General features: G+C 53.1%; 1 protein-coding gene across 1 annotated transcript; it reads right to left on the minus strand.

The window, feature by feature from the left end:
- On the minus strand, positions 1–23,829 carry SLC4A5 (solute carrier family 4 member 5). The gene is made up of 25 exons (XM_059831584.1): positions 23,757–23,829; positions 23,325–23,516; positions 18,816–18,945; positions 16,153–16,313; positions 15,762–15,917; positions 14,089–14,184; positions 13,684–13,739; positions 11,601–11,758; positions 11,417–11,504; positions 11,088–11,242; positions 10,606–10,749; positions 10,240–10,414; positions 9,766–9,899; positions 9,379–9,650; positions 6,668–6,729; positions 5,970–6,170; positions 5,145–5,258; positions 4,660–4,821; positions 3,270–3,448; positions 3,091–3,163; positions 2,849–2,917; positions 2,424–2,597; positions 2,106–2,267; positions 705–772; positions 1–166 (listed from the first exon to the last, which is right to left on the minus strand). Exons 1-25 carry the CDS (start codon positions 23,827–23,829, stop codon positions 1–3), a joined length of 3,420 nt encoding a protein of 1,139 aa, XP_059687567.1.

Consider the following 23,829-nt stretch of genomic DNA (forward strand, 5'->3'; position numbering starts at 1 on the left):
CTATAGCGTGGTCTCACTGCCCATGTCCCGAGGCGGTTTTTCGGTGTCAGTGTCCTCGTAGTCCGACTCCATCTCTATCTTCACCTGGGGCACGGCGCAGATGGGGTTTCGGGAGTAGTTAAATGCAGGAGACGACGGGCACGAAATCTTCAGGTGAAGGGTAATACTGAGGAGGAGGAGGAGAGAGGGAAGTGAGCATCCAGGCATGGGTACCCGCATCCCAAAACCACCCCAGCACCCCCAGCAAAGGGCTCCGGATGATGTTACCGCCAGTAAAAATTCATAAAAATGTGATACTTTTTGCCTTTAATATGGACAATCTGCAGAATTCGCAGCTGCAGGTGGAGAATTCAGGATTCAGATGTACATCCCAATCCTAAAAATCCCTGTGGCTGTTACCCAGCGGCATTTTTATCGCTATAAACCTTCTCGTGCCAGGCTCGGGATACATCATCCCATGCAGCGCCCCCCATCCCAACAACCCACTAGCCGGGGCCAGCAAACAAAAGCACCCAAAATACAGAGGAATGCTGTGAAAATACACTCAGATATTTCAGAAAAGCCCGAGGATGATGGCAACCAGCTCGAGCGAGTGATGCTCAGCCGGGAGCGTTGGCTGGTGACCCCGAAAATGTTTCCCACGGCGGGTGCTGGTCCCCCGGGGATGGGGGAGCGGGTTGGGGAGCCCGTTCGGTGCCGTTTACCTGCGATCCAGGTCTGAACCGTTCGGGGAGGAATCAGAACGCAAAGCTCCAGGTGGAGGACCTCTTTCCTGGGGGGGGACATGGAGCTGAAACACTGCCCGGGTGAGGAAGGAGTCCCCCCCCCCCAAAAAAAAACCCACTCATCCCCCCTCCTCCAACCTGCTGTTGGGTCCAGCATCCTCCGGACGGTGGGAAGAGGAGAAAAGCTCCCGAGAAATGCTGATTTTTGGGGTGATTAGAGAAAGAGAAAGCCCCCCCCCCAGCCCAGCTAGCAGCAGCTTGAGGACAGAGTCAATGAATTATCGTGTTAAAACTTGCCGGTGTCATGATGCAACCTGGTGCCGAGCTGGAATAAACTCACCCAGATTTATTCTGATTTTTTTTTGGTCATGGCTGGCTTTGCACCAGCTCACGTGTGATGTTCCGGGCAGAAGGCTGAGCCAAATTGAACACATCTGCTCTTTCACAGCTGGGATAATGCCGCCCCAAGCTTTCCATCCCCTGCTTTTGGGGGCTAAAAACCTTCCCAAATATATATCCTTTTTAAAAATGCCCGTCAGCGTCAGGGGGAGAGCCAGGAAAGTCCTGGCTTCCCAGCCCCTTGGAATACAAAATTATTAGCGGCACCGAGCCTGCTGCATCCTCTCAAACCTGCTTTATATACAGCAAACCCTCCTCCCCGCTTCGGCGGGCCAGATCCAGGCTGTGTCTTTTAGTGGGGTTAGTATCGGCGGCGGCTGAGCGGATCCCGCTGCGGGGGGGGGTTAGGAAGCGGTAGGGAATGCAAAGGAGGCTCCTGAGCTCTTTACTTACGGCTGAGGCAATGGGGACCCCCGTTTCGGGGCTGCGATGGCAGGGGCTCCATGGGGATCTTAATGACTGAGGGAGGTGGGAACTGGGGAAGAAAGCGGGGAAATTCGGTGAAGGCAGCGCCTGGGTGGGCTCCAAGAGCACCTGGAGCACCCAAAGGCACCCAAAACCTCCGGAGGTGGGTGCACGAGGAGGAGGAGGAGGAGGCTTTGCCTTCCTCTTCCCAAATAAACTCTCAGCCCTTCTGCCCGGGGAAGGTTCTGCAGGAGGGGGTTGCGTGGGTCAATGATGCTTTGCCACCATACGATGGGTGCCATACCCTCAGCCATGTGATTTTGGCTCTTTTCCCTAAGGATTTCATTTTTGCCATGATTTTCCAGCTTTCTGGACACTTTGAGCACCGCTTGGAGCCTCTGGCCAGCCCTTAAGCATCACTTACAGCCCCTCAATCAGCCAGTGAAACCCCTTCATGAATCAAAGACTGTCATCCCAAACCCACCGATCTGGAGGTTCCGGTGGGACCTTTCCCTCCCTGGCTGGTCCAGGATGCCCCCACCGTCCACAGCAGCCGCCCACCCACCCCACACCTACCTCCTCATCGCTGCTGCTATCTCCTTTGTTGCCTTTTTTCTTCTTCTTCTTGTCATCCTCCTTCTTCTTTTCCTTCTCGGGGATGATGTTGTCAATCCAGGCCAGGTCGTGTTGGGAGAAGACAAAATCCAGCAGCCGCCTCACCAGGATCAGGGCTAAAATCTAGGAGGGGAGAGATGCAAGAGTGGGATCTGCAAGAGCATCTCCCATCCCAAGACCTGGGGAGTACCACAGGACCAAGCCACACTTGCCAAAATTTCCTCAAATCTCAAAAACATCTTCTAAACGAGGCTGCAATAGCAGCTCAGGTGGTCTTACCATGACGGGGAAGATGATGGCGGCCACGGTGGATTTGAGGATCCAGAGGACGGCCAGGCAGACGATCTGCACCAGCGTGAAGAGGTGGATGCGGCGCAGCGGCACGTGCCGGAGGAAGACGTAGTCGGGTTGGTGCTTGGCCGGCATGAGGAAGAGCTTGCAGCGGTCCCAAAACTGCGGTGGGAGGAAGGCTGGTGTTAGCCCTTGGCCCCATTCCCCAGGTTGCCCAGATAAACCCTCTTTCAGTCTCCAAAATGGGGAATTTGGGGCTTTTTGATGTTTCTCAGAGGTTTTTGGATATCTGCTGTCCCATGCAGCTGGAAATCTTGGATGCATGCAAATTTTGGGGTCAAAAATCCTCCTTTTTGCCCTGGTGTAGGACCCCTTCATGGCCATTAAGGAGGAGGAGGAGGAGGAGCACTTACCTGGATGCCATTCAGTGACGCGACGCCCATGTACAGAAAGACGCCGTACAGCACCGGCATGGGGATGTACTGGGGACATGGAAAAAACACGGCGCTTACCCCAAGGAAGGCGGCAGCTCATTCCTGGGGATGGGGACCAACGCGGGGGGCCATGGAGTGGGGGAGGAAATCCAGCTTTTTCTTCCCAGGTCCCCAAATATCTGCAGGGAGGGAGCAGGGATGGGGGAACGGGAATGCTTTACCTTCAGGATAGGGGCCAGGAAGACGGAAATCCCCGTCAGCACAAAGACGATGATGCCCGTCACTCTCTGCTCCCTGGAACGGCGAGAGAAGCAGGATGAGGCCGTGCTGGCTGGACCCGCTGCTGTGCCTGGGTTATCCCCCCCCACCCCGAGGAAGAGCGTGGCTGAGCCTTCCTCACCTGACACCCAAGAATTGGGGCTGCTCCCCCGGGGCGCTGGTCTCCGTCTCCATCTTCAAGCTGTCGATGTGGGCGATGGAGATGACGGTGGCCGCCACGTACCAGGGCAGCCCCATGAAGGAGCAGACGGCCATGAGGATGCCCACCCAGAACAGGTCCAGGTGGTAGCCCGCTGCTTTCTGCAACACAGCACCCAGGAGGGTCGGGGGGGGGGGGGGGCAACGCGGCTCATGAAACTGGTCCTATATTCACCCCAGAGCCCAGCAAAGTGGGGTTTCCCCTGGAGTGCACCCTGCAACACCCCAATTGCACCCCCTGAAGCATCCTGCATCACCACGGTGCACCCTGCATCACCCTGGTGCACCCCACATTGCTATGGTGCACCCCACATCACCACAGTGCACCCTGCATCACCCTGGTACACCCATCATTGCTGTGGTGCACCCCACATCACACTGGTGCACCCCACATTGCCATAGTGCACTCTGCATCACCATGGTGCACCCTGCATCACCCTGAAGCACCCTGTATCGCTGCAGAGCACCCTGCATCACCCCGATGCACCCTGCATTGCCTTCATGCACCCCACATTGCTATGGTGCACCCCACATCACCACAGTGCACCCTGCATCACCCTGGTACACCCATCATTGCTGTGGTGCACCCCACATCACACTGGTGCACCCCACATTGCCATAGTGCACTCTGCATCACCATGGTGCACCCTGCATCACCCTGTATCACTGCAGAGCACCTGCATCACCCCAATGCACCCTGCATTGCCTTCATGCACCCCACATTGCCCTCATGCACCCCGCATCACCACAGTGCACCCTGCACCACCCCACATCATCCTGAAGCACCCTGCATCACCCCCATGCACCCCACTTTGCCATGGTACACTCTGCATCCCCCACAGTGCGCCCTGCATCACGCAGCATTGCTGCAGTGCACCCCACATTGCACTGGGGCACCCCACATTGCCATAGTGCACCCCGCATCCCCCTGAAGCGCCCTGCGTTGCTCTCACGCACCCTGAATCACCCTGAGGCACCCCACATTGCCACGCTGCACCCTGCATCCCCCACAGTGCACCCCGCATCACCTTGCTGCATCCTGCGCTGCTGCAGCGCACCCCACATCACCCCGCTGCACCCCACTACCTACAGCATCGGGTGAATTTAACACCCAGGAGGCTTTGTCACCCCAAAAATACAGCTTGCAAAGGAAAGGGTGAGCCCCTGCTTTGCACAGCGTGCCGAGGTGGGGTGAACCCCCCGGTGCCTTGCAGCAGCACCCGATCCGCACCCCAAAAGCGGGTGCTCGCAGGGGTGCAGGCGGTACCCCACGCGATGCCGTGCCCCCAAGCATGGGATGCGTCCAGGCTCACCCGCAGCTTGTGCTCCTTCCTGTTGACGATGACGGCCGTGATCTGCTGGTCCATGAAGATGAGGATGGTGACGAGGAGGGCGGGCAGGGCGCTCGCCAGGTAAACCCACCATGGGTTCTTCCCGAAGGGAAACACGAACCACCCTCGGTCCACGCGGGTGGGCTGGGTGGGGGGAAGACAAGGGGTTTGGACACCACGGGCACGGGTCAGAGGGGGGGAAAAACCCAAGCGCTGGCATTTCGGGAAGCCCCACATCACCCCTGAAGCCCATCACCTCCGAGCATCATCCCATCCCACATCCATCCCCGAATCCCACCACCACGCATCGGTACCCAAACCACCCCCAGCATCCCCATGCCTCAACCCCAAATTTTCCCCGGATGCTCACTGGGACTCCCCAAGTCACTGACAGTGGTACCCTGGATGGGGGGAAGAGAAATTTTCCGCAACGCTTCCGGAAAGGGATTTTATTGCTTTTTTTTTACCTTAAAATCAGTAGGCACTTGGAGCTTTGGGGTGTTGAGTCCAAAAAGCACATCCAGCCCCACAAACATTAGTATGGACATAAAGATAGAGAAATCGCTAATAAGTTTACGCAGCTGCCGGGAGCGAGAAAAGAGAAAAGGGGGGAAAAAAGGGAAAAAAAAAGAAGGAGAAAAAGTCACAGAATTAGCATATTCCTGCAGAAAAGAGAAAGTAGCTTTTAAGAAGGTGCCCGGACACCGCGGGAGCCGCGATTTTCCCCAAAAACCGGTGAGAAGCTGGAAAGAGAGTGCGGACGGAGAGGTGAGGGGTCCCCCCCCGGCACAACCGAACCTTGATGATACTGGGGATATGGAGCTTAGGGGTGTCCAGTCCGAAACAGGCATCCACTCCGCAGAAGAGGAGGATGGAGAAGACATTGGAAAAATCAGCAATGAAAGCCCTGACCTGGAGGCAAGATGAGGAAACGGGGGTGGAAAGAGTAATTAATGGGATGGAGAGGCTAATTATCGGGATGGAGAGGTTTGCTCCCGCTTCAGCATCCTTCTCTGGGGCTTCCCAGCTCCGCTCACCCACGGGTAACCCGGGTGTAACCCACAAAATGCAGATTTTTTCCCCCTTTGCATCGCAAGGTGCTGCGTTATTCAGCATGCAAGAGCCAAATCAGCGGCTAAAAGCTTGGGGAGGATTCCCCTAATTGCTACCAACGTCTCCTAGAAATAGAGATTTCTCTTCCTGGAGCTCTTTGCATCCAGCAAAGAGACCGACAGCTCCCGCTTTTCCTACCTTTTAGAAAAGAGGAGGGTAAAACCCGGCGCTTTCCTTACCTTGGTGGGGAAATAGCGGCTGAATTTGAATTTTTTCAGGGTCAAGGTCATGGAGTAGGTCCCGAAGAAGAGGATGAAGGACATAAGGGCCAGGTCGGGCACGAATTTACAGGATTTCCCCACTAAGCTGCCGCCGTATTTGAGACACTCCTTCTTACTCAGCTGAGTCCAGTCCAGAGCTGTTAGGTTAATAGCATTGTACTGGGGAGAAACCCCCCCCGAAAAGCAAAATTAGCAATTTTAAGTAACTGCAGCGTGCAAGAAAAGGGGTATTTCCCAGCCAAAAGGCAAAATTAGGAGTTTAAGCAATTGCAGCGTGCAAGGACAGGGGTATTTCCTGGCCAAAAAAAGCAAAATTAGGAGTTTAAGCAATTGCAGCGTGCAAGGAAAGGGGCATTTCCCAGCCAAAAGGCAAAATTAGGAGTTTAAGCAATTGCAGCGTGCAAGGAAAGGGGTATTTCCCAGGGCTGCTGCTCCCGGGAGCCCCATAACCATGGGAAAACCCCGGAGCTGCTATTAATTCAGGTAAAAAAAGTGGGGATTTGGTGCCGCCGAGCCCAACCGTGAACCCAAACCAATGCAAATCCCACGTTTCCCTCGCTCCGAGCCGGTGCGCATCATTCCCCGGATGCAAAAGCCCCTGGGATTTGCCCTCCCTTGTCCCAAAATTTCCCGTTGGGATGAGCAAACCCGCTTACCAGAGAAACATTAGTGGTGTTCGGTGCCACTGGAGCTGAAGCATCGAACAAGGTCGCGTTGGCTGCAGGAAAGGAGTTTGTTATTGAGGTTTTTGGCTAATATCGAGGTTTCTGTATGAAAAGCAGCCGCGCTTCACCCGGAGAAGCATGGCTCAGCCCGGCCGGTGTAAAAGCAACCGCGGGGTCAAGCACAACCTCCGAGAGCCACGCGGGGATCGGCATCCCGAGGGCAGACCAGGATTTGGGGAGAAACTCCCCCAATTTCTAACCCCACAGCAACTTCTCCCTGATTAATCCCACGTGCCGGCGGAGAACACGGCTTCTCCTTCGGCGGCTTCTCCCTCCGGGGCTGGTGAGTGCCTGGGGGAAGGTATTTTTGGGAGCTTCCCAGCTCCTAAAATTTTTAGGAGCTTGCCGGGGAAGCCGCCGGCAGCGGGGTCAAGCATCCCGACACCCGCGTCTTAAACCCACGGGGGTAGAAGACTGAAAAAGCAGCCTGTTTTTTTTGGAGAGGTGGCACCCAATCATGCCCAATTTGCTTTCATTTATTTGGCTTTTTTGGGGTTTTTTAAATCTTTTAGGGGTGTTTTGGTGTCTCACTGCCAAAAAAAAAAAATCCATCTTTTCTAGCCCCCGGCACCTTCTCCTCCAGTGCAAAAAGCGGCTCCGCTCGGCTCTTCGGGTGACGCAGCTCCGCGGCTTCAGGAGCACCCACGTTCTTTATGGGTGCCCCTAAGCAGGGTCCGGGACCGCTCTGCCCCCCCCTCTTCCCTCCGCTCCATCCTCTTCCTGCACCAAGCGGGAATTTCGGCTGCCCCGACCTGCCGCCTCCATCCCCGGCGCCGAGGATTAATGAAGGAGAAGCGATTGCTGGGTTAGAAGCAGAGACCCCGGGGCTGCCGAAACCGGGCTCTGGGAAACAGCACTGGCAAACCCAGCATTAAAACTATTATTATTATTATTATTATTATTATTATTATTATTATTATTATTATTATTTCCTCCATAGCCTTTTATTTTTCCAGAAACCAGCCTTATTTGTGATTTCTACAACTTAAAGGGTAGTATACCACTGGTGGTATTTTAGGAGAGGACCCCTAAGGGCTCTACATAAACCCTTTTATCAGAGCAGAAAGAAAAATCAAATACATGGAAAAAAAATAACAACAAAACCCCCACGGGGGAAGAGTATCAAATATTAAAATAGTTTTAATATTTAGAAGGCGATACTCACTTGAGATTGAAATCAGCCCAAATTGATGTGTGCAGCAGAGACAAATATGGTACAAATCAGTTATAATAATAAAAAATCAGAACTAATAAAAAAAAAGATTAAAAAAGGATGTAGAGGGGAACAAACATAATTTCTCAATATCTAGAGGAATGGAAAATCCAATGCGGACACCGCTGCCTTGGGTGCCTGGGGCAGCAAGGGTGAGGAATGGGGCTGGGTTGCAAAGAGGCTTAAGGTTTTTGGGGTGCAAATGCCTCTCGGTGACCCGGGGTTTGCTGGGGACGGGGGCTTGGAAAAGGGGGAGACCTCCCTGAAGGCTAAAGGCTTTGCCTTCCCTCTGCGTTAAGCCACGGCAGCGGGTGCTGCCGGGCAGATGCCGGCACACACGGGTGGATGGAGGTGGTCGTGGTCCCGTTCGGGATATTTCAGCCCCTCGGGGATTGCGTGGGGCATTGGGCTTGGCTTTCCTGCAGGTCAAATTCGGGAGGGTTTCGGTTCGGAAAGGATTGCGTCGTCTGCGGGTGCTCCCCACTGCCCGCAGGGCTTTCAAAACCCAACGGGATCGGGTCACTCAGCGGGTGGTTGATAAACAGAAATTGAGGAAAAATACAAAATTAAACCAAATGGATGTTATTTCCATCACGGTGAGTAAGATCTCTCCTTGCAATGACGGATGTGTGGGGAACACGTTGCATGGCAGGTCTTGGATGCTTGTATTTCTGGGGAGAGCTTCACCATCACACCTCTCTGCCTCCTCTATCTGCAGCTGATACTCCCCAAAACTGTTAGCATTTAGACTTTTTAAATAAATTCAGCTCGTATGAGAGCAGGCGGTCACTGGCATTAGCCCAAACGGAAGATCTCTGCTCCCTTCCAGGTGGCATCTGAGCTGCATGATTGGGACCGGGGATCATCGGGTACGTCTATCCAAGAGCAAAACCAGTGGAACCATCAAAAGACCGTCTGCTCAGAGCCCGATGGCCTCTCCTTTTTAAAAAGGAGTAAGAAAGAGGAGAAAAAACAGTCCAAGGAGGTTTCCACACCCAACCGGGATATCCCAGGGTGTCCCAGACACCGGAGAGAACAAAACCCCTCCGGGCGTATTTTCTGGAGAATAAGTTTCTGTTGGCAGCAGGCTGGAATTAATGATCTAAAATGTCTTTTTTTTCCCCCCGTATTTCCTTTTTATCTTTCCAGGTCTGGCTGCTCCAGGCTGAGGCCCTGGATCTCTGGCACCATTCGCCGTGTCCCGGCAAGCACCGACGCGCTCTTCCATGGGGGGCAAGGGTCTACTTCCATTTTGCCCAAAATCACCCTCAGAGGAGGAGGACGAGACGAGGTCTCTCCACCCCACGTTGACTGGGTAGCTGCTTCCTCCCATGTCCTCAGCCAACGATCCAGTGGGATTTATCCGTGGTGGGACCCGCCCCATCCCCTTCATCTTCCCCATCCGGTGCCGAAAAAGATATGTACTCACCTGGGTCGGGAGCGATGCACTCGCACTTGTACATGGTGACGTAGTCCGGCTTGAAGTCCGAATTGATGGGATAGTACTTAAAGGCTCCGATCATCTTCTTGATGGCGTCGTAGATGAAGATGAAGCTGATGAGGGTGGAGAAACCTTCCTCCGTGAAGCGGGTGATGTACTTTATAATGAAGCTGGCGTCGGTGGCCACCAGGATAAGGCACTGTAGGGCAGAGTGCAAGCCGATCCAGAGGCGAAACTCCATGTAGTCGATGCCGTTGCCTCTGAAAGCGGGGACAAGGCGAGAGCAGCCTCGTGAGAGCACGCCGTGGGCTGGAGAACAGCTCCCACCTCGGTACGGATGGGTCCCGATTCCCCCTGGCACCGCCCAGCACCTACTTGCTGAAGTCGAAGAGCAGCTTCTCGAAGATGAGGATGGGGCCGGTGCTGCTGAGGATGATGAGCGGCTGCCCGGCGAAGAGGCAAAACATGGAGCCTGCCATCGCCGTGCCGAGGAAGCTCTCCATGACACCCTGGGGAGGGATCAAAGCCAGCATTATGGTGATGTTGTGACACGTTATATCCCCATGGACACCCTGGATGGAGTTGGGAATTAAGGACCTCTGCCTGGACCCATACAGGTTGGTTGGGACCACATCCCCGTGCTCGGGGCATTGCCATTGAGACAGGTTTTCCCATCCTGCAGGTTATCTCAGGACTACCAGTCCCACTTGGCAATGAATTTCCATCCCCAGCGTTAAAGCTTGGCATTACACAAGGTGAGTAAAACTCATCCCGTCCCATCCCGTCCCGTCCCGTCCCATCCCTGCTTGTTGTCCCCAAGCCCAAGTGACCCGTCTCCTTGGACTCAACCTGGTAGTTGTCCGTAGCGTCCCCAAGCAAGCCCCCGAACGTGATGGCATTGGTGATGCAGCCCAGGTAGATGAACAAGATGGCAGAGATGGACTGGATATGAAAGCCTTCATAGAAGTCGCTCGGGAACCAAGGCAGCTTCCTCTTGATATCCAAATAGAGGCCACCGCAAAACCTGGGGAGACACCACCAAGGACCAGATGCATGGGCCTTCCACCAAAAAAAGATACGGTGCTGTGCAAAAAGCCTGTGCCCAAAAGGATTTCACCCCTCCATGCCCCAGGAGACCATGGGATGAGCCAGCAGGAGATGCTGATGGGTGCTGGCACCCACCGAAGTTTTTTGGGTGGTAGGGTGCTTGCTCACCTGCCGGTCCACGCGAGCTCTTCCCCGATTTCGTGAACTTCAGGCATCTCCCCATCGTCGCTGCCTCCTCCACCGCCCCCGGCACCCGCCCCACCGGCCGTGCCGTTCATCTGCCCCACTTCGTTCAGGGAGAAAACTGATTTCCTGCAGGAGAGAGTCACCGGCGTCGGCCACGGCGCCTGTCCCACCAACCTGGTCCTGATGCAGGGACCACGACCAAGGCCTGCAGTAGAGCTTGGGTTTTGGGGCAAATTTGGAAAGATAAGTGCTGGATTTGCGCAACCCAGGGAGATAATGCAGATTTTGCAGAGTGGAAATAGCTCTGAGCTGATCTGGGGGCAAAAACTGCTGAAAAAGCAGCATTTCTGGAAAATTATTTCTAGGGATGAAGGCAAGCAAAGCTGCGGTCCTCCTCCAGCATCTCCAGAACGAGAGATGGGGATGGCCACAGGGCTGGGACCAGCCCCACATCTCCCACCTACCTCTTGTCAGCCGAGGGCACTTTTTTGGGTGGCTCAATCCTAATGTTGGGGTCCCACTCGCCAGGCGGCAGGACAATGACTTCATCCAGAAACTCATCTATGCCGGCGATCAGGTCTTCTCTATCCCGGGCTTTGTACGCAACGTCGCTGAAGAGCTGAGGGTCAAGAGGAGAGGTGTCAGCCCGGGAACAGTGTCCAGCACGCACATGTCCCATGTCGTTATGGGATTTTAAAGCTCATTCGTTTGGGCGATAGGATGGAAATTGCTTTTTTTTCTTTGCTCTGAGCAAGGGGGTCCCCATCGAGGACCGGGCGTTGCATCTACTCACATCATCCACCATGAGGGTCGCGATGGCTCTGCCGATCTCGTTGTAAGATTTGGCTTTTCCCGCGGGACCAAGGAGAATAAAGAGGAACCTGGGAAGGGAAAGGCGCTGTGTTGGCAACCTCGGACCACGGGCACCCGTGTCGTGAGACCACTCGGTGCTTCGGACCCAAAGGAATTGCGCTCACCTGGTGGGGACGGGCACCTCCGTCACCCCTCCGAGCATCGTTGCCTGGAGGAGCCGCACGAAAGCCACGAAGGGCTTCTCCAGGAACTCCACTTCTCCCACCAGCACGTTGGAGGCCTCCGCATCCTTGGGGATCTTCTTGATGAACTTATTCTTCAGCTGTTGGAAAGACGAGGATGGGGAAGGGAGCAGTTGCCAAAATTTGACTTTTCCACACCCTGAGTGCAAAAGCTGAAGCCGCAGGCTCAAACCTCTTGATCTCTGATGGTCTCAGGACTCCCGGAGGTGGGGATCTGAGAGCCATTTTCAAGAATAAACCAGCAAGAATTCATAAAGCTGAGTTTCTTTGTTATCCAAAACCATCACAAAGCCCGAGATGAACTTGAAACCGCACGCTCGGGGCTCCCTAATACAACGTGCAACTGGGTGGTTTGCAAAAGGTGCTTTGCAGCGCTGGGGTCTATGCAAGGAAAAACCCGGGCAATCCCCCTGCAGAAAATCTGAGCCAAAAAATATGGATTTTGGAGCAGGCCAGCATGCATTTTTGCAAGTCTATTTGCAGCCCTGCAGCCCCGGGCTCCCCCGAGACCCTATATAATGCAGAAACACGGCTCGGCGCCATGCACGGGGCATGTTTTTGTAGCTCATTTTCCCCCAGTCTCATCCTCAGAGCAGGAACAAATAATGGAAGTAGGAAATCTCGTTCATGGATTTATTCCCCAGGTCTCTTCTCCCCTGCAGCTCTTTCATTATTAGTCTAAAAGGGTTCAATACCAACCCAGGCAGGGTGTTGTTATAATCTATATGCCAGCATGAGGGAAGGCATGTGAGCTGGGCAGCAAGCTCTCCCCTTTCTAATCTTTTAAACCCAAATGGAAAAAAAATAATAATAATAAAGCAACTCCTCCAATGCAGCTTGGAATAAGCAAGAGCAGGAGTTAACAGTGACCACTAAGCTTCATGTAACACTTAAAAAGTCCCTTTGTAGTGGGCCTAATAGGGCGATTAAACCTAAATGCTTTGCATATTTTGGGATTAACCCTCCGCACCCCATTGCTGGAGGCTGATATTTGGGGTTCGTTAGTGGACAGTTGGCTTGCTTTACTGCAGCTCTAATTTAGGGAGGTGTCCTGGAAACCTTGTGCCTCCCTGATTTCCTGGCATCCCTCTCCCGTGGTTCCCAGTGACACGTGAATTTCCATCCTTCGCTTCCCTCTAAACTGCATCACCCCAGGTAAGCCCAGCAAGGACATCCCTGGGGAAAAGCAAGCTGTCATCCCGTACCGTCCCCTACAAACCCGCATTGCGTTTAATTTCCTCTTAGGTTTATGCTGAAATCACGCACAAATAGACACAGAGCAAAGCCCACGTAATGCATCAACAGTCCCCAGCTAAATAGCCGGGAATGGGGATGGGACATCCAGCAAAAGAACAGCACAGAAGCCTGCTGATCCACCTCCTCGGCAAGCAGAGATCTGCCCACGAACTGCCCGAGCAGCCTGACCTCCTTCCCAGCTCTCCGGTGCAAAGCCAACCAGGGGGGAAAAGCCCTCGACGGATTCTCAGCTGAGCTTTGCACTAAGAAACCCACGTCCATCACGCTGCAAATGCAGGGAAAAACGGAACCTGCCTCTGTATTTACAGACCGTTATCTCGAGAGCTGTGTTAACGTTTGCAGCCCCAAGTGCTTGGTTGGGATTTACCCCCTGCAACCTGCCCTTGCCCAGCCAAGCGGAGGCTCTTTTAGGATCCCTGCACTCTTCCAAGCACCTTTTCTTTCCTACCTTAAGATTTAATTTTTTTCTCCACCCTAAGGATCTCAAGCTACATCAGCATCCTCCCATGTCCCTAATTCTGCGTTCAACTTGCAAGCACAGGTATTATTTCTGGGACAGCTTCCCCATGAGTTAGCAGGGATCAATACGTGTATTAATTTCCCTAATTAGGACTTTGCGTTGTTATCGACCGAGCGAAGCCGCACAAGGCTCACATGGACTTTAACAACCACAGAGCCCCTGCCACATTGCAGGTCGTGTTGGAGATACTCCTCACAGTATCGCACTGATGTTTTCGGGGACGATTACCTGGTCGGTGCTCGGCGTATCCGAGATGTCGTTCATGCTCCGACTCTGCGCGTGACCTGATGGAGATGAGACAGAGAAGGTGAGAAAACCATCCCGTGATGCGCACCCCAATTTCAGCCCCATGTGCAAGGAGAAACCATGGCAGGAGGACTTCAGTGCACATTAAAAAAACCATTATTTATTATAGCTGGGCTTGCAAACCACAGGCAGTAAGATGAAAGCCCAAGAATATGAGGTTTTCTGCTATCAGTCACCCTGCGGTAACGCAAACCACATCTCACTTATGGCTGTGGTTGGGATCCCCTTGTAATTGCAGTCGCCCACTCTCATATTGCAACTTGATTATTTTCTTTTCCTGCTTCTTTTAGGACCATTTCCACCTCCCCGCCACCCTCCCTGGCTTACGCAGGCGGCCGTAGCTCGCGCTTTGCCGCATCCGCAGGTCCTCGGTGGAGCGGTGGAAGGCGGCGCCAGCGGCCGGACTCCGGACGGGGCTGCGGGCTGGGGGAAAGGAGCTGTTAGAGGAGATGCAGGTGCCGTGGAGAACGGTTGGGTGATGCTGACGGCAAGAGGCCGGGCTGAAAATCATCTGCCCGGCACAGACGTGACCCTTACAGTGCTGATGCACCAGCAATTCGCTTTTCCCTCCCGCTCTCATTTGTACTTTTATCCCACCCATAGTAATTTTCCCATTAGCAAAGAATAAACTGCCTTCCCCCACGTCTTCCCGCTGCAGAGGGTCCGTGCAAGGAGCCTGCACGGCCCACCAATGCTCTCTTTAAGGCTATAAATGGGTTCAGAAGTGTAATTTCTGTTGCTTAGGAAGACCCAACACTTTATTTGGCTTTTTAATCTCCCAATTCTCCAAAGAAACCTACGCTTGAAATTTGCCATGGACTTCAAAATATTTACGTTGGCCACGACCAAGTTTCACGTCTACGTTTCTCCTCTCTAAACTGGTGACGAGTCCCATTTTTCATCTCAGATGTTTAAACTGAATTACTTAGCTATAGAGACTTCCCTTTTCCCCTGCGCATTTTCTGTGTTAAGCCCAGCGTTTTCTCAGAAAACCTCCTGAATTCCCAAAACTGTGTTTTCCTTGGGAAAAACTGCCTGGACTGGTTTTGTTGAGCTGCTCTGCATCTCTCTGAAACACCAGCTGCAACCACAGCATCTATCCACATTTTGTTTTTTTTGTTAAACCCACTAAAAATAATGATGAAATTTCCACTGGGCATGACCCTATTTTCAATGTGCTGGCAGCATTTATTCCAGTATCATGGAGTTGCAGGTGGCACAAGAAATGCGAGGGACACCTCTGCTCCTGCCAACAACCATCTTTTCCTCAGTGTCCTTATTTGCAAACTCAAAGGGATGCCATCGTCTCCACAAGGAACTAGAAACACGAAAGATGGCCCTATTTTTCCTATCTACAGGGACCAACCACAACACTTCCAAGCTGTGCTCCATTTTGAAGGCTTCTGGGCAAATGTTAGCTCAAATATCTAGTCCTCCGACACGGATGATGGCTGCTTTGAAACCTGGGGATGCCCACAGGGTGGGAATATTGCTTATTGACAGCCTCTTTCATGTGCACTTTGAGCTTGGACGCTGCTGTTTCTGCCTACCCGCGGAGCAGCCGAAGCCCGGCAAATCCCAGGCTCCACCAAATGACCTCTGTTTAAACCTAAGTAAATAATCTAGCGTGAAAACAAACAAATCCCCTTTTATAATGGCTCAAAAATAGGCAGGTTCAATCGCGGAGCAGACTGGATTTGTCTGTAGGCTGCTCTGCCAGAAAGCCCCTTGGCCAAGTGACCGCCAACGCCGTTGTCCATCACACAACGCTGTTGTTCATCTCAGCAGACATCTCCTTGGCTTCCAGCTCCCAATGACCCCCCCACCCTTAAAGCCACCAGTGGCAGCGCTTTTGGGGTCTTTCTCAATGCAGTAAATAGTTGGGTGCCCCAAATGGTTGGGTTTCCCCCTTTCCTTCTCCTGAGACCTTCCTCCCCCCAGGCTTGCTCACCGAAGACTCAAGGATGCACCCAGGCGCAGGTTGGACCCCAAGGACTCACTTGTGTTGGAGGAGACGGACTTTCCGATGTCGGCCAAGGACCGGTGGATTGGCTTCTTGGTTTGGTGACGGTGCTTCCTGAGGAGCACGTAGCTTATCTTCTCCCGCAGCTCCGGCTTGAGCAGACCGTCCTCGATCTGCTTCTCAATGACATCATCTGCAAGCACCAAACGAGGGAGGTACGTGGGTTACCCCACTGCAAACCACCCCAGAAAGCTCAAGACAACAACACTTATTGAACCAAGCTGATGGCTCTCAACTCCTGTCTTTGCTTATTCCCCTGCAAGTTGGTTAATATTTGCCTGCAGCAAGTAAATGCAGTTAAATCTGTTCCCAGCATTTTAGGACATGGGGAAAAAAATCCATCTGAAACCACTGAGAGCCACTCATACCTATGATTTGGGGCAAAGAGTAGCCATCTAGGTCCAGGAGCACCGTTCCCGTCTGTAGACACGTCCGTAACTCAAACAGGCTGTGCAGAGACAACGTGGACACGTGGGGCTTGCTCCACCTCTCCCCGCCTTCCTCCACCTTTTCTTCAAACTTTATCCACCTGAAACGACAGCGGCAGCCATGGGGACGGGGATGGTGTATGAGAAGAGAATAACAGGATTGCTTTTCCCGTGGCGTTTCCTTTCTGCAGGCGGCTTTGCAAGCCTGAATTAATTCATCCTGCAAAGTTTTTGCTTCTTACTCAGGATGGGAATGGAGAAACCAAGTAACTGCGTAAGACAAAGTGCTGCTTGCACAGTTGCAGAGCGGAGCATGAACTCAACCCTGCAGATTTCACCCTCCTCAAATGCCTCCTGCAAGTTTTGGGAGGTTTTCCCAGGGAGCTGACCTTGCCTTAGCCAGGATCTGCACCCGTATGGACCAGCCGTGCACGAAGGAGAACAAAAAACCAGGGCATTGCAAATGCCTTTTCAGTTCCTTAGCAATGCTCAGACTTCAACCTGAGCGCTTCATTCCCATGGTGGGAGACAAGAGGATTTGCAAGCCCTTGGAAATCAGCCCTTCCACCTCCCTTCCTTAATTTTACAAACCGAAGACTTCAGAGCAAATTCGGGACCGGTGGCTCATTTCTCCCAGCTCCCCGGGAACGGGGCTCGGACTCCGGGGAGGGCAGGCAGCTCTCGGCAAGACGTTGATTTGGGGAAGAAAGCTGCTTTTCCTTTACAGGAGCCTTGCAGGCTCCGTGGATTAGCCTTCGCAGGGCTTAACCTTACAACTTGCAACTGGTACAACTGGGATTTGGGCTCCTGCCGCCGCGGAGGGCACAGACAGAAAGGATGTAGGAGGAGAAGCGTTTTTGGAAATATCCGACAGCTCCCGAACGCTGCAGGGGAAGGGTGGGGAGAGCCCGGGATTGTATCGGCTGCAGGGGAGTGCATTAAAATGCTGCTGCACGGAGAAAATGCTGGGTGTCCCTATTAAAAAAGCCCCCAAATATTATCCGGGAGTGCCAGGAATGGTCTGTGCTGGGGACAAAACCCCAGAGCATCCAAAAATATAACATTTGGCCCTAGTGCCCATCACTCCAAAGGTCCCCACCCTGAGTTCTTTGCAGAAACCCCTTCTCCAGCCCTTGAAACAACGCTGCTTTTATTGAGAGGAAATTCAAGCTTCCCGCCGTCGCACCCGCTAAGCCCCGCCGGTGCTCGCCCAAAGCCGATTAGGTCGCTTTTCGTTTCTTTTTTGCACTGTTTTCCTGCCGAAAGTGGGTTATTAGCGCGCACACGGGGCGGCAGCTTGGGGAGGCGTGCAGGACTCGAGGCACGTTTCCAGCGGCGCCTTTGCCCCGGGACCGGCATCCCGCGATGCTTTCGCCAAGGCTACAGCAAAACCCCGTCTCCCTGCTGCGCTTGGCTTCTTTATTTCCATTTATTTCCATTTATTGAGGATTTAGCCACAGGTAGCGCTGCTCCCACCAAGGAGCTGCTCTCCTGTGGCTAAAGAGGCTGAACCGCTCTTCGCCGGAGAGCGGAAATCCGGGACTTGAGAAACCTCCGTCCTCCTGGGAGGAATTTGGAAACCTCCATCTCAAGGCTTCCCTGATAAAAAACTCAATGCAAGTGCTGATTTTTTTGCCTTCTGAGCTTTTTGGGGAGTGGGGAGGGATGAATAGATACAGACCTATGCAACATCGGGGGGGGGGGGAAATAAAGGATTTTACCAACAGCATCCCTGCGCTGCTGCGTTTTGGGCAGGGCTGGCAACCAGGAGGATGCTTAAGAGCTTTCCAAATTTTTGGTGATGCCAATAACCAGCCCAAGAGATGGGATGAGCACCCGCAGGGCCTGATCCTGCTCTCTTCCCCATCCCTCAGGCGAACCTCCGCACCCGGACTCCGAAATCCTGCACGTGCTACTGAAAGGAAAGGGCTTGGGATGCCGTCAGCATCCCTGAATCCCTTTCCAAAGCCCCCCAGAAAATCCCAACCCTACTAGCCCTTACTCAGCTGAGGCTAAGAAGAGAAAATCCCACTTGGATTTGAGATTTTTCCCTTGGAAAAGCTCCTAATTCAATAAAGCGAATGCCACTTGCAACCCCTCCAATAATTTTATTAAAGATGTAGTGGGTGGGGTTTGATTATTATTGCTTGACGGGCAGAAGTTGTTTAACTCTTGGCCTGGCCAGCAAAAGTGTGGGGGGAAAAATATGTCCCTCTTCCCATTTCCCAGCTCTCTGCTCTAATTCTCCAGTTTCCCAGTACATTATCCCGGTTTTTTCACTCTCCCAGCCCTTTCTGCAGGGCTTTGCTCTCATGCTGCAACTGGGAATGGGAAAAGCCCCGGCTCTGGGATCGATCCAACCTGGGGAGATGCGGAAGAAGATGGGAAATCTTCCTCCCTTCCTTCTCCTCCTCCTCGGCAGGCTGCAGCCATCATGCAAAGACCCCGAAAATGCCGTGTTTTTTGCATTTCCCTAATTCGGTCAATTTTTAACCTCATTAAAAATGATGCTCATTCCCTGACCCCTTTTCCACCCAGGGATATTTAAGGGGGGATCTTTACCCGACATATTTTCAACCCAACGCATCTCCCCCCCGCCTCACCTGGCCGACTCTTTCCATTCCATCTCCTCCCCGTCGTGCTGCAGCGTGTCCATCTCCGTGAAGAGCGTGGGGTTGGGAGGCTCATCGTCTTCCCCCAAGATGTAGCGGAGGCGTTCGGCAGCTGGTGACACTGCCGGGGGGGGAAAAAAAGAGGTTTACCATCAGCCGGAGACGAGATGATCCCGCACCATTCCCATATGGAAAGTCCCAGCACGGGGGTAAAGAGGGATCTGTAGGGTTATTTAGGATCCTGGGGTTAAAAAAGGAGATTTTGAGGAAAATGTTTAAGGTGAGAGACATTGAGGAGTAGGGAAACTCTAAGTAATCCTGTCTCAAAATCCCTGTGCAAAGAGATATGGGATGCTGGCGGAAAGGATGCGCGGCGGCTGCATAGCAGCCAGAGGGGAATATATAGGTTTGGGCTGGGAATCAAGGAACGCAGCCACCCCTATATACAATATAGTCAAATTCCCCTTCCAGGAGCATTATGTGCCCTGTTTCCATGGGGTATCCCACATTTTTCCCTACCACAGAGCCTGTTTTTGCCAGGTTAGAGCTGCCTGCCATCAGCAACGAAATCCTTACGGTCTCCAGCACCGCACACTGGGATGCACGAGCGCTCGGCACACATTTTCCCGCTGGATCCCGGAGATGAACGTGTATTGTTCGAGGGGAATAAGACAGATTTGCCATTACTGCAGGAAAAATCCAGCTTCTTGCTGCAAATAACCCGCCAGGTTTATTTGCAGGGGAGGGCACCTATGGCCTCCTGCTCCCCGTGGTGTGTTTCGGGAAGGGGAGCGGCGACACGTCACCCATCCGCAAACCTCCTGACTGATGGGAAAAGGGTTTTTCATCTTCGGTGCATTCCCCGCGGCCACGGGAGGGTGACGGACCTGCTCTCTCCTCTCAAATAAAAGCCAGGCTGGGTTTTCTCTTAACCCTCTCCATCTTGGCGTGTTTTTCTAGCAAAGCCTCATAAATTTGCTCGCAGGGAGGAATCAAACACCTGGGTATGAACCCAGATGTGGCACGGATGGGACCGCTCCCCAGTTACCCCGTTATTCAAACGAGGTTAAAATCAGCCCTACGCCAGGCTCTGTGGAAATGGTGTATTTTTAATAAAATCATGGGTCTAAGCCCTCTCCTGATACAGCAGGAGTTAATCCAGCTTGGAAAATGTCTTTGTTTGCAGAATCCTCCTGTTCTCAAAGCTGGGAATAAGAAAGTCGGGTAATAGGGTACCCGAAAAAGCAGGTAATTAAATTGCCGTGTGCGAGCGGAGGGAAAACCAGAAATATTGCCTTGTCCCGCCACCAAAGCAGACAAACCCCAAGTCGCGGTGGCTGTGAAAGAATAGGATGTCCCTTGCGCTGGAGGCTGAGCCTGCTTAACCGCTTAAGCCCTTTAAGCCCCACCACCAGGACTAAAGCCCTGTTGTCAAGTCCTCCTTCCACTTCCATAAGCTTCATTATTATGATTATTAATATTCCTGTTAATTTTAGAGCTGGGCTACATGCCTGGAGGGCTTCAGGTTCTTTAAGCCTAAGTGCCGTTCGCGTAAGCGGGGATGAAATCGGTGCGATACCGGCAACCCCCCGCCCCGGCCTCATGCCGTCTGCTTTGCTCTGAAGCCCAACCCTTAAATTTCCTGCAAACCCCCAAATTCACCGCAAATGCAATGAGCCGGATGGGAAATACCCATCTCAGGTGATATCTCTGGATGCATTTGTATAAAAAAGGGGGATTTGCAATTTTGCAGGAGCGGGGAGGGAGGGGTTAGAGCTTTGCAAATCCTTGATTTGGTGGTTGCTGCTCCCGACTGCCCAAATTCCCCTCCTCGTGTGCTTAAGAATGGGTCTCTCCTGCTTCAACCTGCCGGAGGGTCCCCCCAGCGACTCATTTTGGGGGGTCGGGGCTCTGACACACTTTAGCTGCTGAAAACCACAAAAGCTAAAGGAAAGCTTGGACGTAAAGAGCTTTTTGGGGTGTTTTTAGCTTTTTTCCCCATTCTTTAAAGAATAAACCCATTTCTCAATGCATAACATCGTCCGCCTCCTCTCCCTGCCGCTCGCTGACCCGAGCAAAGAGCCGGTTGCTAAACCAACAGCGCCGGGGCTTTGCCGCGCAGCCAAAATTCACGGGCTTTATTCAACTGGAGGACCCTTTCAAGCCTGGGAAAGCACCCAGCCCCACAGCCGGTTACAGCCCAGCTCTCGGTGATTTTTTTTTTCTCCTGGAAATTTGATCCAGCACCTACATTAATCCCGGGAAGGAGAAGGTATTCTCTTGGGAGGATATACTGAAGAGCGGCGTCTAGGGCTTGGCAGCTCCGGGGAACACAAGAGTAAAACTGCTGTAGCGACACTGGCCAAAACCCACAAAGCCACCCCAAAATCGGCACCTATTTCATGCAAGACACAGTTCAACGGGTGCCCAGAGCAGATCCGTACCTCCCTGAACCAGCTTTTACGATGGGAAAACGCTCACAGCTGCAATTCCTGCTTTATGCCCAGCAAAGCTCCACCGTGATTTCGGTCACAGCGGATCCGAATCGAGCCCACAGCTGCAGAATTAGCCCAGCATTAACGCTGGTGATAATATAGGATAATTTTACGTACACAAGAGCCTACATTTCCGTGGGTCGTCGGACAGGATGGAGCAGTCGCGCTGATCTATACCTCCTTTAATTTGAGGTGCAGAGAGCCCTTCACACCCCAACTTTGATTCAGCAGTAAAACCTTGCCTAGTGATGCTTTTCCAAACCAAAAATCCTGCTCTGGCTTTAGGCACGATAAAAAAAAGTGATAAAATAGGGGATGGGGGAACGCAATGCCGCAGCCGGGGTTTGCAATCCAGCCGGGCAGCGGGACTAAGCCTTATTTAACGCTCCGGCATGGTAACCACCCGCTGTCGTGGTCCTTCTGAAGACGTGACAGCCTTTCCCTGGGTTTTTATGGCTCAGAAGGATCCCCTCCCCCAAAAAAAGAGGAGACTGGGGTGCACATCCCATGGGATTAGACACTCCATTCCTGTTCAAGAAAACCCCAGGTCTGGGTGAGTTTTCTCCTTCCAAATACCATCTTTTCTGCTTCCCCGCTGCTGGGGAGCAGTGGAAGCTGATACAGTTCCCCCCCACCCCGCTATATTTTTGGGGTGAGCTTTGGAGCTCGGTGCCCTGAGCGAGCGCTCAACCCAACCCCACGCAAGCTCCCAAGTTGCTTTTCCCTTGGAAAAGCAAAGCCGAAAAAAAACCGGAGCCTTTCTTCCCCTCCCGCTCCCCCTGCCGCGGACGCCAAAGAGCGATGGAAATAACTTACCTGGAATCGTTTCCATTTTTTCCCCCATTTCTTCCTGGCTAAACCAAACCTTCGCTGCACGGTACAAAAAAAAAACCCCAAACCCCCAAACTTCCTCCTTTATCCACTCAGGCTTGTTAAACTCCCAAGGCTTAAGGAGCAGATTATAGAGAATATAAAGCACTTTCCTCTCCCTTCGGCTCTCATGACGGGAAGTTACCAAATCAAACGGGATGCGTGTAGGAGAGGTGAGCGCTTTGGGTGGCAGCGGGATGGAGTGAGCGAGAAAGGGGAGGGAGGGAGAGGCGGGAGGACAGAAATCAAAGGTTTGGGGTTATTTTGTGGAGGGGTTTTGTTTCCCACCCGCAGCGAGGTGGGAAAACCCCCTCCAAGCTCAGGGCAGAGATTTTTTTGGGGGGGAAAAACCATCCAAATGAGGGAGATTTCCTGGGGGAAAGTTGAGGCTTTTTGGGGTGTTTTTCCTCCATAAAAGGGCTTTGCCCCCCCAAAACCAGCCCGGTGTTACATCCCGGTGGCATTTACCGCCTGCGGAAAGGAGGGGACGTGGCCCCGCTCACATCGCCACCGAAGGCATAGGAAGGAGCTGCGAGCAAAGCCCGCTGCAAATAAAAAACCTTTCCCCCTGCAAAAAAACCTGGAAAACTTTCCCCTCCGTCGGGAAAAGCAAAGCCGAGCCCCTGCCCGCTCTGCTGAGCCGCGACGTGGTCTGCTCGACATAAACCCAAATGCAATTTTCTAGGGGGGGGGGGGTGGAAAAAACCAAACCCCAAGAGATCGACAGCTACTTTGCTGTGCAAAATGTTAATCTTCGCTAAGGAGATTTAATGAGACTGGGCAAAGCCCCGGGCAAAAGCCTGTCGGGAACAAGGTGTGATGCCCGGAGGATATCTGCACCCCCGGGACCCCGCTGTACCCAGATTTCCTCCTCAGCAACCTCCCAAGGGCAAGGGCAACCTCTTTTTAGCCCACCCATCACGCAAGCCGCCCCAAATCCCATTTCACACCCTGCGCCCAGCTCTCAGAGACATCCGCAGGGAAAAATAAACCTGGGAAGCGTTGGGAAAAGCAGTGCCAAATGCAAATGCTGGACCAAGCAACGCGGCTAGGTGCAGTGGGGGCGATTTAATCCTGGATTAAACGAGGCTGCAAAACCCCTCCTGCTTTTTCGGGAAGCCCGAGGGCGACTCACTGGTCCTGCTGGCATTGTCGTTGCCGCTCTCGTAGCAGCCGTGGCCGCCGTCATCGGTGTCGGAGCGATCCTGGCGCTCGTAGTGCCGCTCGCTCTCGCTCGTCCTGTCCCGGCTGGAGACAGATCTTCGCCGACGCCGTTTCCTCCGGTAGCCCCGGGGCACCGGCACCCCGATATAGATGGAGTGGTAATCTAGATGGCGAGGGGGAATAAAAAAAAAACTCTTTAGGGAGCAGATCTGGGTGTTTCTCACTTGCAAAAAAAAAAAAAAAAAGCCAGGGAGATATTTGCCTTCTTCCCACCAGGCTGAAAACACCCACAGGAGATTTTCCCATGTCGTGCATGGGATGCACCGAGCTGAACGCTGGGAAATGCATCAGCCGGCAGGGAAGACCCCGCTGCCATTTGGGTCATCCCAAGGCTTTCGCTCACCTTCCTCATCGTCGTATCTCCTCCTGGAGCTGCTGAGCCCCCTCTCGCTCATCCCATCCTCATCCTCCAGCAT

Source organism: Gavia stellata, chromosome 31 (genome assembly GCF_030936135.1).
Source record: "Gavia stellata isolate bGavSte3 chromosome 31, bGavSte3.hap2, whole genome shotgun sequence".
Taxonomy (NCBI): domain Eukaryota; kingdom Metazoa; phylum Chordata; class Aves; order Gaviiformes; family Gaviidae; genus Gavia; species Gavia stellata.

Coding starts and splice junctions, on each gene's coding strand:
- SLC4A5 (XM_059831584.1), bottom strand. CDS start 23,829: ATGCTGGAGGATGAGGATGGGATGAGCGAGAGGGGGCTCAGCAGCTCC. Junction 11,759..13,683: donor ATACGCCGAGCACCGACCAG/GTAATCGTCCCC, acceptor TCTTTCCAACAG/CTGAAGAATAAGTTCATCAA. Junction 167..704: donor GGTTCAGACCTGGATCGCAG/GTAAACGGCACC, acceptor CCTCCTCCTCAG/TATTACCCTTCACCTGAAGA.